Source organism: Scardinius erythrophthalmus (genome assembly GCF_964197995.2).
Source record: "Scardinius erythrophthalmus genome assembly, chromosome: 5".
Taxonomy (NCBI): domain Eukaryota; kingdom Metazoa; phylum Chordata; class Actinopteri; order Cypriniformes; family Leuciscidae; genus Scardinius; species Scardinius erythrophthalmus.
This window is the reverse complement of record NC_138225.1, coordinates 29,379,832-29,398,284: the sequence shown is the minus strand read 5'-3', so window position 1 is coordinate 29,398,284 and position 18,453 is coordinate 29,379,832. Positions and strand designations below refer to the sequence as shown.

The following is an 18,453-nucleotide window of genomic DNA, read 5'->3' as shown; positions in this document are numbered from 1 at the left end:
TAGGATAGGACAATATTTGGCCGAGATACAACTATTTGAATATCTGGAATCTGAGGGTGTAAAAAAATCGAAACATTGACTTCAAAATCGCCTTTAAAGTTGTCCATTTAAGTTTGCGATTTTGCTGCATTCACTCACAAAAGTATATTTTTATATATTTACGGTGGGAAATTTACAAAATATCTTCATGCAACATGATCTTTACTTAATATACTAATAATTTTGACCCATACCTATTGTTGGCTATTGCCACAAATATACCCGTGCGACTTATACAGTTTTTCTCAATTGTTTACACACAAATACTGGTACTTGAGACACAATGACCACAACATGTAACTCATTCACCAACAACCTGAACCAATTCTGCTAAACTACAAGAACAGTTCCTGCTTTACACTCAAATTGCAGTTCTAAAACACACTTTTTTTCAAAACACTACACACAATTCTCTGCTTTTGGCACAATTTTCATGCAGAAAATCTCTTGTTTTCACAAGGAACACACTGCCATTCAAACATGCACACTGACTCATCACATGGGCAAACACCCGTCACACAGTTTTACAATTAGCAATCAGAGCTTTAGCATAAAAGGGCAACAGGTGAGCGCTGCAATGAAGCAATGGATGCCAGCATTGGATTTTTTTTTTTTACTGTATACAGTCAATTCTTCTGTTGTTTTGTATGTAGAGCACTGTTTGTGCAGCTTTGTGTTGGTTGGGATGTACACTGTGTACATTGTATTTGTGGAAAAAATAAAATATATTTGTTACCGTGTATTTGTGTGTTCTGAGTATAAAAACAATATTCTCAAATATTTTACAACACACTTATGTATGTACTGTCTGTAGAAAGTGTAACACTGAACAAAAAAAGGCCTAAATCATTATGATGAATGGAGAAGAAGTGTTTTCCATTCATCATAGTGTTTTACTCTGAGCACATCAGTGTTCAACTGGTTCTTATAAATGTCTATTCATGTGATGGTTTGTGTGTGTCATTTGAAAACAAAATACCATTTTGAGAAGAAATAACATTGTTTTGAATGTAAAGTTTCATTTTGCAGGAGAATTGAGGGGTTTTGTCCATTGTGTGTGTTTTTTGGATTTGTGTGTAGAGTTCTGAGAATATGAGGCATGCTTTCAGAAAATGTGTGTAAACAATCGAGAAAAACTGTAACTGGTTTTGTGGTCCAGGGTCACATGTTTTTGTAAACGCCTCACAGTCTCATTATAGACATTTAAAATATTTCAGTTCAGTCTCAAGTGGCTATAACGCAATATAAATATAAAATGTTTTAAGGTAATTTTATCGTGTAATTCATAATTGTATTACAATATTTTATTGTAAAATGCACCTCTGGCTATATAACATCTTAAGAAACCAATATAATATGCATAAAATATGTTTTTTGGATCTTAAATATTTTCCACCAACTATCTGGTACAATTTCAAATTTATTCCAGGGGTGGGGGAGTTTGGGTGTGGGTTCACACACTCGCGTGAGAGCGAGTCCTGGGACCAAGTAGCTGTTCGGGGTCTGATATAGGGAATGAATCTGATTGGTCAGCAGAGTGAAGGGAAGCGCATGATAAGGATGGAACAGCCTTTGAGTCATCATATGCAAATGAGCAGCGAGCATTAAAACTCAGAACCAAGGGGGCAGAGTTTACGATCGCTTCACAGCATGGAGACAACAGACTTGTGAAAAGACGGCTAGAGGTGACAGATGAAGACAATTAAAACACTTACTGAGGACGCGGACGCAGACCTAAAGGTGAGTGTGTCACCGGTGACTATGAACTACAGGATGGCAGCTGCTCTTCCTTTCAGATGAATAGACCCATGTGGTGGATCTTCCACAGGTGTGATCATCTCAAGATTTGGAAAGAATTTGGAGACATAAATAAATCTAACAATTTAGACCATCTGAACTGATAATAATGTAGTTAAAGAAACATATATGGAAACTATTCTTTACAGTTTTTGTGAATTGGTTTGGGACATGTAACATTTCTAATTCTAATGTTTCTAAAAAGAATGTTCAATCTTTAGATAAACTAAACGATAGATCATAGAAAATGTCAGAAATAGTAGTTGTGAATGTTCAGTGGATTTCCAAAGTGGAAGTGTTTCATCAATCTTGCCCTCTAGACAGGATATCATCGTATACTGTAAGTTCATTATTGAGACACTACAGTATAGATGATGTACTACCCAGGGGGGTCAATATGCCTCCGACAGTTTCCTGGACCCACAAACTCTTTGACAGAGGGTGGCGATTAAACCGTTACCATTACTGAGTTTAGTAATGGTAAGGGTTCTATTGCCTTCTCTCAAAAATCATCTGGATATGAGTGGAAAAAGCACGTGTCAAGTGAACTTCAGAGCAACGGATGATGTGGTCAAAATCAGACGAGTGAACGGATGGATAAAAAGACCAGAAAAACAAATGCTAAATGGATTAAATATACTAATGCAATTCTGATCCATTCAACTTGTTTAGCCTATAGTGTGTTATATGAGACTGTCGTTGTGTGTCATTTCAATAAATATCATTAAAGGTTGAATTAAATGTTCTGCTTGTTTCATTTTATTAATGTCAGTTGTGTTTACAAAGCCCTTAATAATTCACTTTTGGCTATCACTTTTACACAGAGAGTCTGTAAAGTGGCATATTGTTGGTAAAACGCTTACACTTAAAAAATTAAAAAAAGTTTCTTTATTGGCATCTATGGTTCAATTAAGAACATCCATGGAAACTTTCTATTGCACTTTATACTGGAAAAAAGGTTCTTTAGATTAAAAAAAAATTTACACCAAGAAAAAGTTGTTTTAAGAACTGTTCATTGACAGTTTCTTTGGGGAACCAATAATGGTTCTTCTATCGCATCACTGCAAAAACAAACAAACTTTTTGGAACCTTTACTTTTAAGATTGCACTTGTGCCGAGAGCTGAAGACAAAATAAATGAGAATCTTTAATTAACTTTTTTTTTTTAAATCTTTAAAAAAGTAATATACACTAATGTTCAAAACTTTGGGATCAGTATGATGTTTTTTAGTTACCCCTATTCAGCAATGATGCATTAAATTGATCAAAAAGTGACAGTTAAGATATTTATAATTTTTCAAAAGATTTGTATTTCAAATAAATGCTGTTCTTTTGAACTTTCTAGTCATCAAAGAATACTTATCAAAAAATGATCATTGTTTCCTCAAAAATATTAATCAGCACAACTGTTCTCAATATTGAAAAATTATAAAATGTTTCTTGAGCAGCAAATCAGCACATTAGAATGATTTCTGAAGGATCATGTGACACTGAAGACTGGAGTAATGATGCTGAAAATTCAGCTTTGCCATCACAGGAAATTACATTTTAAACTATACTCAAATAGAAAACAGCCATTTAAATTGTAATAATATTTCACAATATTGCTGTTTTACTGTATTATGAACAAATAAATGCAGCCTTGGTGAGCATAAGAGACTTTTTTCAAAAAACATTTACAAAAAAAGATCAAACCTTTGAATGGCAGTGTATCATAATAAAAAAAAAAGAGATTTACACAATTAAATGTGTTCAGTGAATGAATGAGATTATTCCATCAACTCTGTATGTGTAGCTCATAATATTGGTGTGTATATGTTTGTCTACCTGCTGTAAAAGCATTGACTTCTGCTGTCTGTAGATAAAGTGACCATAACACAGGAAGTCCAGCAACATGAGAACTTTATTGCCTATTCTTTATTACTCAAAACATTTACCACTGACTAAAATTGATGCATGAATTTACTCAACTGATGAAAAATGTAATATCACATATATAGCTTTAAATAATTGAAAACAGTTTCACTTTGCTGCAGTAAGTAGCATGTACAGCCACAGATGAGCAGCCCTGGCTCCAGTCCCACCCCAACGATCAAGCCCCCTCTCACAGTCCTGTGACCCAGCTGAAGCCAGGCCTGCAGATGAGTGATTTCAAGCCAGTGTAATGGTCTTACGTAAGACCTTCAGTTAAACAGCAAGACTCCACCACAGATAACAGCCTGACCACACTGAAGACAATGAATAATGATGAATAAAAAAAACAAGGTCAGCCCTTGCTTCCAGAAAATAAAAAGTGAAGAGAGAAAGTGAACCTGTTCTGACCCTCAAAGCAGAACTATGTGATTCTATACTTTTGCCATTTATGAATATAAAGACATTTTTATAAATCAAAAGCAGCAAGATATGTAACCGGCACAGGCAGCTGTGATACTACAATTTTGCTATTGAAATATTGTAATGTGGCTTTGATAAACTTGCATTTCAGTTTAGAGAAATGAGGGGGGGTCTGTTGAGATCAACCTCACATTATAACCCAAAATATAACAGATTTTCAGTTCAAGTCCATTTCTTCACTTTTAAATCACTTTTCATGTTTCCGTATCCCTCTGTATGCATCAGGCTCTGACCTTCGTCATCTGAACTGTGAACCTCACTTCTGCAGCTTCGCCGAGATTTTTAAACGCACATTACGCAAGAAAATCTTCATTAGGTCATTTTCAGCTTCCTGGGTTATTCTGGTTATCAACTGACCTCCAGGACCAATAACCATTTTCTGCAAGAAAGAAAGAATAAAAGGTTTCACTTTATAATGTAGTATAAAATAATGTTACCATTTCTTCAGCTAGAGAGAAACCGTAAAAATTGTTTTAAGAACAATTCCACAAAATGTCTGCCATAAAACTATGGTTCCCTGGTGGCAAAAACAGCAGCATGGGAAGCTAGCCTTTTTCCCCCAGAAGACATAGAAGGAATGAGAGAGCTCACCATATGAGTGTCTTTCTTCACGTATAGTTTGATGGATATGTCGAGTACCCCATCCTCAGACTCCTTCCAGATTTCAATTTGCTGTAAAAAGACCAAAATAACATTCCAGCAAACATGAAATAATTCAAAAATGTTAATTCATATTTTGAGAAGTAGAAAATATTCTGGAGGATGGACAGATGGACAGACGGATATATGGCTAAGTTTTGTGAAGAAATTCCCAATTTATAAATAATGAGAATCATACTGGGGTTAAAATGGATACTGATCCACTTTCAATGATTTGGAATGTTCTCCTGAGCATTTATGCTCTCAGATATGTGTTTTCTAACACGAGAACAACAAATTAATGATGAAAAAACAGACCAGAGCAAGAAAACGAGAATATCAGAAACGAGCAATTACGACTACATTTTACTATATTTTAAAATGTAATTTATTCCTGTGATGGCAGAGCTGAATTTTCAGCATAAGTACTCCAGTCTTCAGTCACATGATCCTTCAGAAATCATTCTAATAATATGCTGATTTGGTGCTCATTTCATATTACATTTCTTCAAAAATACACTAATGATATTTCACTGTATGTTTGATCAAATAAATGCAGCATTTGAACAACTTTTGAACAGAAGTGTATATCCCACAAATCATAACCCACCTGCGACATAGTGTAGGGCACCTCCTTAGGGAGTTTCTGTAGTAGTTTCTCTCTGATGGTGTTATTGCACACCTCCTCCGGACCCTGATCGGTCAGTACTTCACTGTGGTACTGCCACTGGCGAGGCTTTGCACCTTTGAACAGGTACCTCTGTTGCACAAATGTTCAAACACAGGCAAATGAAGGCTTGAGATTAAAATGTCAGTTTTTGGTTTTAAAGCAAATGCCATTTTCTTGTAGTCTCAAATGTGTTCTCTAACCTTTAATGTTTCCACATCTTCTCTGTCAAGAGAATTTAACATGAATACGTCCTTAAAATGTGGCCACCCCCTGCGGCTCCTCAGGGCCTTCAGCGTCTCTTGGCTCAGTCTGTCTTTGTCCTGACCCTCCTGAGACACCCCGTCCTGCGTGCTCTCAGAAAGAGTTTTTTCAGCGTGTCTGCTGCCGGGTTCAGCTGCTAATTTCATACATTGTTTCACTGCGCCACGGATCTTAATCTTCTTTCCATTCACCACCCCCTCAGTCAGCTGTGCCGTGATGTCTAGCAGCAGCGTTTTGTTCTTCAGAAGGTCCACCTGTGCATTAAGAGTCGATGCTTTGCTTTATCATCTACTTTAAAGCCCCTCTAAGTGCACCAGCCCAGATGTAAATCATTCATTGAGTGTGATAGTGACATTCATTTATGTGATAGCAATTGCAGCAATACAACCCCCCTCTCTGTGTCAGACGAGAGATGGGACATCCAGAAAAACAAAGCGGTGGTAATTTCCTCCAGACTGGGAGAGATCAATACAAAATGACATAGCTAATACCTTATTGAGGACAAGGATGGCAGGGACATCAGAATTCAGGGCCAGACACTTAAGCACCTCATAGTCCAGCTTACTGCGGGTCCATTTATCAGACATGTCAACTAACACCACCACTGCAAATACAAAGGAGAAATGGAGAAAAAGAAGATGAGGCACATGAGTCATAATCCAGTGGTTCTCAAATCTTTTTTCCTCCAAGGCCCGTCTTCATCCAAGACTATTTTCAAAGGCCCTCCTATCTAAGCTGAAATTGACCTTTTTTAGCATTTTAATAAACATTGTTAAAATTACAAAATGTACATCATTTTAATTATTTATTAATAAACAAGTGTTTATTCGAATGCACCTTTCATACGGATCAATAGATTTGAATTGATTTGTTTAAAAGTAGACATTTCTATAGATATATTTGTCATGTCTGTGAGGCAAGTAGCATACGCTGAGTTTCGGTTCATTTTTGTGACGCACTCCAGTTCACGGAGACCGAAACGGCAGAAAGCACATCCTGTTTGTTTTCTTTATTTTACAAAGAACATCGGTTTGTTATTGTGGGTGTATTTCGAATGATTTATTACTCTTATCTGAAAGACCATAAATGACTGAGTATTTTAGGCTGTTTCTGCTGTTATCAGGAAAAAATGCAAGTGATTGTGCCGGCTAATACTTTAGCTTCCACACTCCGCACAAACACTTGGATAGGCGCCTAAAGGTGATGATACACGGGGCAACTTTTTGGGCAATGTTGCCATCAAGTGAGACACAGGGCCCATGACCGACATGACATTTCTCAATGGGAAATTGCCCAAGCAACATTGCTCGACAACATTGCTCAAAAAAGTTGCCCTGTGTATCATCACCTTAATAATAGTGCAAATTTAACTAGGTTAACGTTAGAGCAAGCAGCTAAGTAAAGTTGCTACTACTTACATGTTTCACATGATAAGCTATATTTGAGGTCGATGGATGAAAGGCAAACGTTTAGATTTCCTGCCCGGCATACTGTAATTACCACATTGACCCGCCGTTAAAGGGGTCATATAATGGTACATGCACTTTTACAAGTTGATTGGACTGAAATGTGTGTTGGCAGTGCCTGTACACAATCATCATAAAATGATAAAAATCCATCCAGTGTTTTTTTTTTTAATCTTCTTATATGTTTCCTCCTGTCTCAAATCAAGCTGTTCGATATTGTGATGTCACAAAATCGACGCCCCTCCCACGATGGCTGATTGACAGCAGTGTTTCAAACACAGACCCGCCCTCGCACCCTCGTGAGCGAGCTGTCAATCATAGCATGCGCCGACAGGTTCTGTTCTTGGGTGTAATAACGAACACAGCAGTCATGTTGATGTCCCTAAATCCGAACAGCTGAAGACGCAGTGGCTGAGTTTGTTTTCGAAGGGAATATTCCCCACGATCAACGTCAATGCTTTCATGTTTGCGCGAATCATTTCACCAGACTGCTTTACAAACGAGGGTCAGTATAAAGCTGGATTTGCTAAGAAGCTGCTCCTGAAAAAAGGATCAGTACCAACTATTCGTGTTCCTGCTGCACCTCCAGAAGAACAAGTGAGTGTAACGTTTTATTGACCTTTATATTAATCTTTATATTAATCTTTGCAAATAGCTTGCACGCTTCACGATGAATGTGGCTATTTTTACACTCAGGGTACATTATGGCCTGTTTTCTATGTACGACGTTATCAATATAATTCATAATCCCACGGTTTTAATGAACGATGCGTTGCGGTTATTGTGTTATTGTATTACAAACGGTGTACGCACAGAACAGAGGGGCCGGGTGAGCAAAGCTCATTATCATTTAAAGACACATGCACTTAAACGGCGTGCTGAAAACAGAGCTGTTTTTGACCAGGTAAAATGAGTGTTTTCTTACAATACTAATGAGAATTTTTAATTAAAGTATATTACAAACTTTTAATTTAGACCCTAAAGAATCATATTAGCTTGTACAAAAATGACATTATATGACCCCTTTAACGACATGTCAGTCCCTGGCGGACTGACATGTTTTTGCTACCTAGATCGGCTTCTTGTAGTGACTCAAAAGGATCCACTAGGAGCGATTTCTCCAGCTGGTGTCTGTTAAACACATAACAATACAATCAAGATTAGTTTCTGAGTAGATGTCTGCATATTAAACTGGGACATGAGAAAGTATTTTTAACATGCAAACAATTATACACTTCACCTAATGTTATTAAGAAACTGCTCTACTACATACTCACCTTTTAGCCTTAATTGGTGTGGTGAGGCCAGGGGTATCCAACAGAATCTGATAAAAAGATGGTCAGAAAATGTGAATCAAACATAGGATATTTCCTAAACAGACTAGGCTTTTATTTGGACATTTAGCATGGGCTAGAAGAGGTACTTACGATTTGTGTGTCATCCTCTGTCAGGACGCCGACAGCACGTGCTCTTGTTGTGTGCACTTTCTCAGAAACCGCAAACAACTGTAAGAAAATAGTGTTCTAACAGTTAAGACAAAAGACATTAGTTCTTAAAGGGATAGTTGTTTATGTTTTTCCATATAATATAATATCACCTTCCGACCCAGCAACTGATTGGTCAGTGTGGATTTCCCTGCATTCGGTGAGCCCACTATTGCCACTTTAAGAGATTTGGCATTTTCAGGTTGATCAGGTTCCTTTAGTAATAAGGAAATTTGATGACCTGAGAGCAGAAAATACACACACACACACACACATAAATTTAGTTTAACGACTAGGCTATAACATCATAAAAATCCGTTAAGATAAGATTCAAAGAACGGTGTTTTCCACGTTATCTCTAAAACAACAGTCATGAAGCTTTGAGAAGGGCTGGAGATATTCTTACCACTGTCCGATGAAACCGAGACAGGGTGATGACCGAGACCCTCATCGGACACAACCGGTCTCCCCTTCTGCAATCTGTCCAAAAAAGCATCCGAAGACACCAAACTGGCCGGAGTACAGTGAAAGAGACATTTCCTTACTGTCTGTGGACGAAAAACCGAGCAACCTGTGAAGTGAACAAATAAAGGACACGCGACAGGTAAAATGAAAGCTATTACATGGCTGAAGTTACTGTTTTTCTATGAATTTTGTTTTATTTCTGGTGGCGAATAAAACTAAAAACAACCAGTTTGACGTCTAGCATATTCTTCAAAAAATCACCATAAACAAACAGTGTATGATCTACAAATCACCTGATACTCGCAGATACAGTGGCGCTTGCTCTGGAGCTGCTGTCAGTTTGCGGATCGTTGAAAATAGCAGAGATTTGCGTACAAACGTCTCGCAAAGCCGTAAGGTCATTTCTGAAATCCGTTTCCACTGCACAAGTGGATACTTTCAAAACGTTTTGCTTATGTTAACCCTTGGGTAAGGTTATTCTACTCTCCATTTTTATTTACACATGTGTTCAGGGCGCAGACATGTTGCTTCTATCGCGTGACCTGGAGTGATGAATCTTATTACACACTACTGCCATCTACTGTTCAGGCGCCGCGACGAACACGCGACTGCCCAGTCTTTATTAATTATTAATATTTTAATATATAGACCGCAACAGCTTATGTTAATAAAAAAAGCAAGAACCTTTGCTATCATTTCAGCTAGTTAAAGAAGAAGGACTATAGCGTGTAGGATGGCTGAATATTTTAATATTTACTTTGACAGACAGCTGGAGTTAAAAAGATTGAGAATCACTGACATAAAAGGATAAAAGGAGCCTATTAGGACCAGAGAGCTGAGAATATGATCCCCAATCAGAGCAGCTGATCTTGTTTTCATCCGCTCAGGTAAAATCAGAGAGAACAGATGTGTTTTTCCATCTCCCATCAAAAGCTAGTCCACCAGGATAGCGCAGAGCGGAAAAATGCTTCCACTGGGGAGAAGAAAGGATATCAGGTGGTTCACAATCTGTCAGCATATCAGCTCAGAGAAAACTTGCAAAAGCCAACACATTCAGGATGCAAGGGAAATTAGGGGTTTGACTGAAGTAGGGAAAAAGCCACATTAAATCAATGAGCAGACACAAATATATCCGATACACTCACATACAACACATGCGTCATTCACCTAAACAAGACCTCTTCTCAGATGGATTTGCTCTGCCTTTATTTACAGACCAGGAGAAATGGCACATTATCTCCTTAACAGATCATTTGTGAATATGAGCCAGACTACATGTAAGCACTAGCAGAAATTATAGCCGTATAGATAAATGCTAATCCAACATTTATTCTGTGATATTTATATTTTAAAGCACTAATTTGGTATTTGTTAATTACAAATGAATGTCAGAGACATTTTGCAGGACCTTTAAAAATCTTTGGTGCCATAATTAGGCCTACTATTATTATTGCTGAATGAGATAACGTAACCCAATTTTATGGGATAACGTATTTACGAGATGGTAATTTCATTTGAATTCATATGATTTGAAATGTACAATTGCATGAAGGTCCACCCCTAAACAAAACTGTCACTGGGGCATAAGCATAGCGTAGCCTATGAAACGAATTAGCCACCAATTCGCCAAAACGTCCAAATTGCTATGAGATTGTGTTGAATAACTAGGAAAACTGGGATTTAACTACCACCTTTGTTCTCACATTAGTTGAACCTTCTCGCAAGCTTTTCTTTTAGCACAAGGAAACATTGCAGTATTTCACTGCAGTTCCTTCTATTTTAACAAGATGTCCAGTCATTGCTGAAGAAATGCAGTCCCCGTCATTCTTCACTATAGGTTTTTTCAAGATGTGGCCATGCGTTACATTCACAACACACACATCATCTGTAATTTTGAGGTCTCATGCAACCACAAAATCTTTTTCCACTTCACAACTAGGTCACCATTAGCAAACTCTAGACATGCTTCCACATGGAACTTTTTGAGTATAACTCCTTTACCAGCCATTACAGCCTATAGTGCTATTATGTATACCGTAACTTGGACACATAAATACTATATGGCATTGTTGTTCTCTTCTCTTAAAAGACTCCTTGTTTGCATGAGCTTTGCGAGATGACCTTTTCTGGCCAGTGTCATGTGGGATTTTATGTGTCTTCATCTTCCTGGAAACTGAATCCTGGTAATTTACTCCTAAATTTTTAGTCTTCATTTTCACATAAGTCTTATGACCATCTGAATATTCATCCTATTTATCCAGGAAAGAACACAGCCTCTGAGGAACAAGGGCTGAATACGTTAAACACAATGTCACATTACAATAATTTATTTGAGTGTCATAATTAAAATGTCACAAAACAAAAAACTCATTGTAAGATTTGTAAATGTGCAGGTTTTGGTCTTGGCTTGGAATCATTTTAAATGGTTAAACAAATAAGAGAAGTTGACTGGAACGAAAATAGTTCTGACAGGTCTTGTATATATATTTCAGTAGGTCTCTCCTCGTCTTTTGCAGTGGAGACAGATACACACTGCACTCACACACACACAAAGATAAATATGTCCTGCAGTTACAGCACAGCACTACGACCTTTCTGCAGGCAAGGAGGAAAAACAAAGCTGCAGAGATGTTGAGTATACGACAGGCGTATAACAGGAGCTGGCCGAGCCGTGCTGGGTAGCTGCTACTCAGGCTCAGACTTGCTCAGCCATTACACATGATTGCAGCACAGCACACAAAGAAACGCAGCTGGGGCATCCTCTGTCACATCCTCATCAAAACGCTTTCGAGAGAATCATTTTAAAAAGCACCCAGAGGTCATATTTTCCAGCCCTGATTCTAAGTTCGCTCTCTGACTGGAGCGGGAGAGAGAAAGACGGAGAAAGTAAGAGGAGGGAGAAAAATCATACTCTATCAGGATTTCGCAATCAATACAACTTGTCTGTGAAGTGGATCAATAATGCATCTCCTTTGAAACAGTCAATCACGTCAGAGTTGGGCATAAAAAGCATAATTAGGACCACCGTTCCTTAAACATCCTGCCTTGAAGTCTTTCAGGGCCAAAGAAAGACACCATCCTGTGTCATTAACGTTGTATTATTGTGTGATGAAGCACACTGCTGAGCACTTCCCCTCAGCTGCCTGAGGCTCTGTGGGTGGAAAAAATGACTTTTCTACTGGTCTAGGATCAGCCATCATAACCTTAATAATTGAGCTTCAAGCTCAAGATTTCTATATTTCATTATTCCTGTGCACACAATGGCTTTTTCTTTTGAGAAAGCCTCGTGACCCTGAAATGATTTCCGAGCATGTTCAATGGCCTAGCCTGAACCAGTGTTTTCTTATTTCTAAATGGCAAAGATGAGAATAATTAGTCTTGATCACCACACAGTTCTGCCTACTATGAATCACACAATGCCATGGTAATGATAATCATGATGAAAAGTTTCTGAGAGGATGTGCGTTTAAAAGCATAAATATCATTATTCATTCTATCAAATACTGTTTTAAAACGGCAGTGGTCCTACATATGTTGTCTGATGTGTCGCTGGCTGCTTGAAGGACCACACACTGAGTGTTCAAAATGTATGACTTTTAACAAGTGGAACCAGAAAAGTAGGGAAGGAGGGAAATTCAGTTCCTTCCTGTTACAAACGTAACAATGTAACAAATTTGCATAATGCCAGCCTGTGGTCTTCATTGGCTGACAACGAACAACACCTATTTTGGCCCGCCTTCAAACACTGTAGTTTTAGCTGAGGCCTGGAAGAGTTTGGTTCGTATTGTTGACATGTCGATAAGAGACTGTTTTCAGCACGGCGAATCTGCTTTGCATGCGCTTCAAAAGGATGTGGACTTGACTTTTTGGAATTGGAATTTATACGGAAAAACCTACGCCATCATTCGTATCACTGTGTATCAGGTATTTAATTTCCGACACACACTATAAGCGGTAGACCAATCACAACAGACTGGGCCATCTGACCAATCAGAGCAGAGTAGGCTTTCGGAAAGGGGGGGAATTAGAGAGACTGAATCTTTGAACAAACCGTTTTCAGACACTGTAAGAAAAGAGGTGATGTGCAGTGTATATTATGAAAAAATTAAAGTGATATTTTACCTATTGTCGAAGACCTCCAAATCAAAATAAGAACATTTAAAACAGCATAAGTGGCAACTTTAAAAAAAAAAAATGGCTGATGACTGATATGATACATATATTATGCATCCTGCCTAAGGAAACCTTGACATAATGAACATGAAATAATATCTCAGCTGAAGACGTTGGTTTAAACCTTAAAAGAAGTAAAGTGGGAAGCAATGAGTCTGTTCAGGATCAAGGAAGGAATTACTGAAGATAGACTGAGTGTTTTAATTCAGTCTGAGGGATGACTTCCCGAAAAGGTATAAATATCATTCCTCCGATCCTAAGCTGTTTAGGTGTGAGCATACAGGACATGTAGCAGGAGTGTGCAGATGGAAAATGAGATGTGAAAAATGTGATGGGGAGAGCATTTTAAATGTCAAGTGACTGATGGGCTCCACTGTTGTAACTGAGCTGCTTTCCATAGTGCAGCGTGTATGGAGGATGTCAAGTATAATCGAAAGCATATAGGACGTACATAAATATATAGCAAGCTGAAAGTTTGATGTGTGGAGCCATTGTTGGAATGTGGGAACAGAAATGACATGAGAAATATTTTGACAGGGCTTGTGTGGGATGGAGTCAGAGGCTCTCTCTCTCTCTCTCTCTCTCTCTCTCTCTCTCTCTCTCTCTCTCTCTCTCTCTCTCTCTCTCTCTCTCTCTCTCTCTCTCTCTCTCTCTCTCTCTCTCTCTCTCTCTCTCTCTCTCTCTCTCTCTCTCTCTCTCTCTCTCTATATATATATATATCTCATCTCTTTCTGTGATAAGAACATTATTTTGAGAAACAGCATAAATTATTATTAGCCAGTACGTGCTGGCCTGGGACACAAAGGGTTAATTCTTCACATGGGGTGTATGAAAGCAGACATTTATGAGGAAAGAGTTGAATTTACTGCATTTTAAAGGGGTAAGGTAAATAATATTAGGGTAGATGTAGGGTAAATTTATTAGGATCAGGTTGCTACTAGTGCGTTTCATGTTTAGGCTTGTCTGTCAAAATACAGTTTTAATAGTTTTTCTTGTCCTCTAATGTGGATCCTTCGTTTTAACACACAAATGTGATACTTTACACCTATGAATTGTGTTTATAATCAGATTGCATATTAGACCGGTAGGTGACGATATAGGCTACACACTCCGCTTGCGTTTCAGCAAAAATCAACAAAAGAAGAAGAAGGCTTCCGGCAAAATGGCGAACAGAGTGCAAATTGTCGTGTTGAATTCTAGCAAATGTCAATTTTTATTTATTTCCCACAGCTATTTTCTCACCTATAGGACGTTTAAGCACAGTTTTTTTTTTCTTTCCAGATTGAAAGTCTTTGAAATATCTTGGACTATTTGGTAATAGCCTACCTGTCGAGTTCGGTAATGTATGATGAGGTTTCAAGTGCAACTGTCAAACTCCATATTTACTTCTGGAATGACCAAGCGTGTCTCTGAATCGTTTAATTCAGAGCGCTTTGTAATTATGATTACATTATCATAAAAAATAGCCTACGTAATTAAATTTGCGAACAAATAAGAAATCTGACGGGTTTACATCTGTCTGGCTGCAGCACATCAGTGTATAAGGAGCGTTATATATATTGTTATTATATATTATATTGTTATAAGGCACTTGATATATTTACTTTACAACTTTTTTTTTTTTGTGGGAAAATGCAGTTGTCCCCCCGTCTACCAAAAAGTCTTCCAAGTTTTGCTAAGAATGTTTTTTTTTTTTTTTTTGCATTATTCTTTTTTTTTCGGTGAAACTTTATTTTGTATCCTATTTATTGTGTTGCTATATGTAAATAGTCTGTATTTGTGATAGCGATGTTCTCTTTTTACATAACATGTAGGAACAAGTTGACACCAGTGGGCATATTTTAATGTTATACTCTAATAATTGTACCACAAGGGTAAACTTACTAAGTAAGTGAGAATATGCTAGAATAAAAACTGTTAAGAAAAAGTGTTTGTGTTTTATGCTTCTAGCAAAGCATGAACTGAGTGTTTGGTTGTTATTCTACCTGTAAATATTAACTTCCCTTACAGATCATTGAAAACCATCAAGGTAAATCTTTTAGTTAATGAAATGGGTTAATCCCTCCTTAGACAATAAGATTATTGACTTGTCATTATGTTTTTCAAGCTATTATTTCTGATAGAGCTAAAGATTATGTAACTGGATGAACTAATACAATTACTAAAATATAATTTGCCACTTTTCTGTCTCAGAGAGTAATTAAAAAAGAGGATAATAATCTCACAAATGACATTCACCAAGATGCACTGAGCTATCATGGGTTTATAGAGAATGGTAAATCTTTGCAGTCACAGCAACATGAAGCGAGAAGAAAAGGGGCAAACATTAGATAAGACTATCGTGATTTATTGCAAGTAGTAAATGCGTGCAAGACATGATGCTACAAGAATACTCAGCTCTGAAGTTAGAGTAAATATGTCATACTCAGATTCAGGGAAGATTTGTGGGATTGGCTGGAAACAAAAACTGCCTTTTGCAGAAATCATTATATTTGGCTGCAGAAATTTTGTAAATGCAATATTACATTTGTGCGCGAATGTGATTGGTTTTGCCCCTGTGTTCTTTTAAATTGCGTTAAATGTTATCCATGTAAGAAAGAAAATGTTTGGAGCACAGCCATTGTCTGTGACGCGAGCGCTGTGGCGCATGCGCCGGAAGTTGCTGCCGCAGACAGCAACACTGATTCGGCAACGCAGACCAACAACACTAGAAAAAAAAAAAAAAAAAATCAAAACACCGAATCCAAATAATGCTAATCCAATACGATGTTCTGCGCAATGTATAATGCTATGATCCACGGAGAGTAAGTACAACATGATGATATGATAACTGTACTGATTTTGTGCACGGTTGCTTAGACTAGCCTACTATCCATCTTTTCCATCAGGCTTATGAAGCAACAAAGGAGTCAGCTCTCTTTCATTTAGTGTGGAAGAGATGGTTAATAAGCACTTGGCCTTCTACATTAGGCCAAAACACGGGATTGAAGTCAGTGCTTAAAAAACAATAGTTAAATAGGCTACACCGAAAATCCGCTTTATGTGAGTTGCATCTATTCCAATGTTAATTTGGGGCTACTGAATCCCCATGAATGAATGTATATTTAGCTGCAGTTGTTGTAAACTGTGATGTGTTGTATTTCCTCACAAATTGCTCGCAATGTTCTTGTTTTCTCAGCAAATATTCAGCATTTCTAAAGCATAGGCTGCATTTTTATGGATACTTGGTGTTGTTTCAGGGCCTTTTAGAAGGCAGACTGCAGACTTCGCATTTGATCCTCTCGGGGGGAAAATGATATAAATGTATGTCCGTGACCTTTGCTGAATATCAAAGGCGTTGTCTCGAAATGTCACCGGGGATTTCTCCGCCGAGAAGCAGTGCGGTATTTGAAGCTGGGGGTTTTGACAGCCGACAGCAGATTGGCTGGTGGGTGGAAAGTTATAAAGCCGCATATCATTAAATGGCTTATTATGGTTTGTGGAGAATTGACTGCGATCCACATGCACATACATGCACTGTTTTTGTGAACGACGCTTGGCCATTTGGATAGCAATGTACAGTTGCTCTGTCATAAATCTCAGTTGTAGTCTAGCCAGATGGAGTCGTTATAAAGCCTTTGAGCGTAAAGAAATTGCATGACTTCACAGGGAGGGCACCCATGCAGCAAGTGCTAGTCTTTGCTTCGTTCAAATTAAACCGAATGCTGAATTTTACTGAATGCACCTGCTTCATTATAATAGCCTACCAATTGTGTTTGCCTTGAATAGTGCTTTCTGTAAATTAAAACCCCCTGCAACAAGCTTCTTAAAGTCTGCATCAACATGTTTATGATTTAATACGCAATGTTTTGGCTAGATATCTGCTGTTTCAGATGAAAGGGGTCGGCAAGGTAACAAAGGATTGACGTCATGCATCGCATCCGCCCGCATGACTTCCAACTCGAAGTCCCGCCCCTTTTATTTAATGATTGGTCGAACGCGCCGCTAGACGCGTCCTAGTCTAACCGAGAGCCAATCGGAAGAAGGCTTCCGTGTTGATGTAAAATAGTGGGGCGGGGCTAGTTGGCGGAGAAACCAGTGCGATAGACGCTACTGCTCAATCTGAATCTGGTGTTGGTGTCTCCGCGGCTGCCCGTGTTGAATTGGCCACTTTCTGTCGCGGACCAGAGGATCTTTAACCATGCATTTCGGTCTTGTGGATTGGTGCTAAATGATTTCGTCGAATGTCATCCGTAAATAACTGGATCCCGGGGTAAGATTGAAGCTTATATATGTGTTGCCGTAATTTATTCTTGAGCATATGTTTTGATCTCCGACCGTGTTGCGTGTTTTCATCAGAGGATTTAATGCAGTCAGCAGACACTTGGCAGCACTGAGCTTTTCCCATCTGTGTAACTGGCAAACAACATGATTCACTGGCATTCCCTGCATTGCATGCTCAGTAGATTATTATTGCGTGCAAAAGTTTAGCTTTAACATATTTTGAGGGGTGACCGTTGTGAAAAAAATTGAGTGCAATGTGAAGAGCATCACTGGTTGATTTAATTCTGAAACAATTACTGTTGGTTTTTATATTCAGGTGGTTTTTGTGTGTGTGTGCGCCATGGACTCTTTCTAACCAGTCCTAAAAGCGCAATTATCTAAGGCTAGATAGTGTTTATTTGATTTACGGCTCCGGTATCTTGTGCTCACTCAGTTAAACCCAGAGCTTGACATTAGTTACCCACTGAGTGCAGTTTTATATCATTGCGCTGTCTTCTGTCTGCCCTACATTTTCCAAAGGCTGGATAATTAAATTTCAGACTCATATTTCCAGAGAAACACGGTCTCCTATTCTCAGTACAATTATCGAGCGTGGTGAAGGATCATTTTGACATCTGGGTGTAACGTTTCTCTTCTATCATGAGCCATTATGTGATTTGGCTAAATGAATGGATCACGGGGGCAGTGCTTTCCAATATGCATGCCTACTCATACATAAATACATTTTCACTTGTGCATTTGTCCTTTCTGCAGTCACAAAATCCATTTGCTGTATTTCAGTTTGCTTTAACTGAAAGGCTGTT

At 38.2% G+C, this 18,453-nt stretch overlaps 2 protein-coding genes across 13 annotated transcripts in view; one reads left to right on the top strand and one right to left on the bottom strand.

Annotated features, from left to right (window-relative positions):
- Positions 1-1,768: 1,768 nt before the first annotated feature.
- On the bottom strand, positions 1,769-9,766 carry eral1 (Era-like 12S mitochondrial rRNA chaperone 1). Of its 5 annotated transcripts, XM_081364923.1 has the most exons (13): positions 9,508-9,763; positions 9,156-9,320; positions 8,863-8,990; positions 8,693-8,770; positions 8,543-8,589; positions 8,335-8,396; positions 7,218-7,289; positions 6,291-6,403; positions 5,739-6,053; positions 5,479-5,628; positions 4,821-4,901; positions 4,463-4,608; positions 3,722-4,063 (listed from the first exon to the last, which is right to left on the bottom strand). In XM_081364923.1, exons 1-12 carry the CDS (start codon positions 9,614-9,616, stop codon positions 4,486-4,488), a joined length of 1,443 nt encoding a protein of 480 aa, XP_081221049.1. In that variant the 5' UTR covers positions 9,617-9,763; the 3' UTR covers positions 3,722-4,063; positions 4,463-4,485. The 5 variants fall into 5 exon arrangements, with proteins under 5 accessions (XP_081221052.1, XP_081221048.1, XP_081221050.1 ...); XM_081364922.1 differs by having other exon boundaries at positions 3,720-4,608; XM_081364925.1 differs by lacking the exon at positions 7,218-7,289.
- fam222ba (family with sequence similarity 222 member Ba) overlaps positions 8,955-18,453 on the top strand; it is a 58,711-nt gene continuing 49,212 nt past the window's right edge. The window contains exons 1-2 of one of the 8 annotated variants that reach the window (XM_081364919.1): positions 8,955-9,353; positions 14,669-14,701. The gene's annotated coding sequence lies outside the window, so the exon portion shown is untranslated. Of the gene's footprint in view, positions 9,354-14,549; positions 14,726-15,995; positions 16,192-16,712; positions 16,815-17,454; positions 17,640-18,453 lie in introns of those variants that run through there. The other 7 variants (XM_081364915.1, XM_081364918.1, XM_081364917.1 and 4 more) reach the window with 7 other exon arrangements.

What these genes read in the sequence shown, in the direction of transcription:
- eral1 (XM_081364922.1), bottom strand. Translation starts at nt 9,616, where the DNA reads ATGACCTTACGGCTTTGCGAGACGTTTGTACGCAAATCTCTGCTATTT. An exon ending in CTCGGTTTCATCGGACAGTG is followed by an intron (nt 8,991 to 9,155) that starts GTAAGAATATCT and finishes TTCTGCTCTCAG; the next exon opens with GTCATCAAATTTCCTTATTA. An exon ending in TGAAGAAAGACACTCATATG is followed by an intron (nt 4,609 to 4,820) that starts GTGAGCTCTCTC and finishes TCTTTCTTGCAG; the next exon opens with AAAATGGTTATTGGTCCTGG.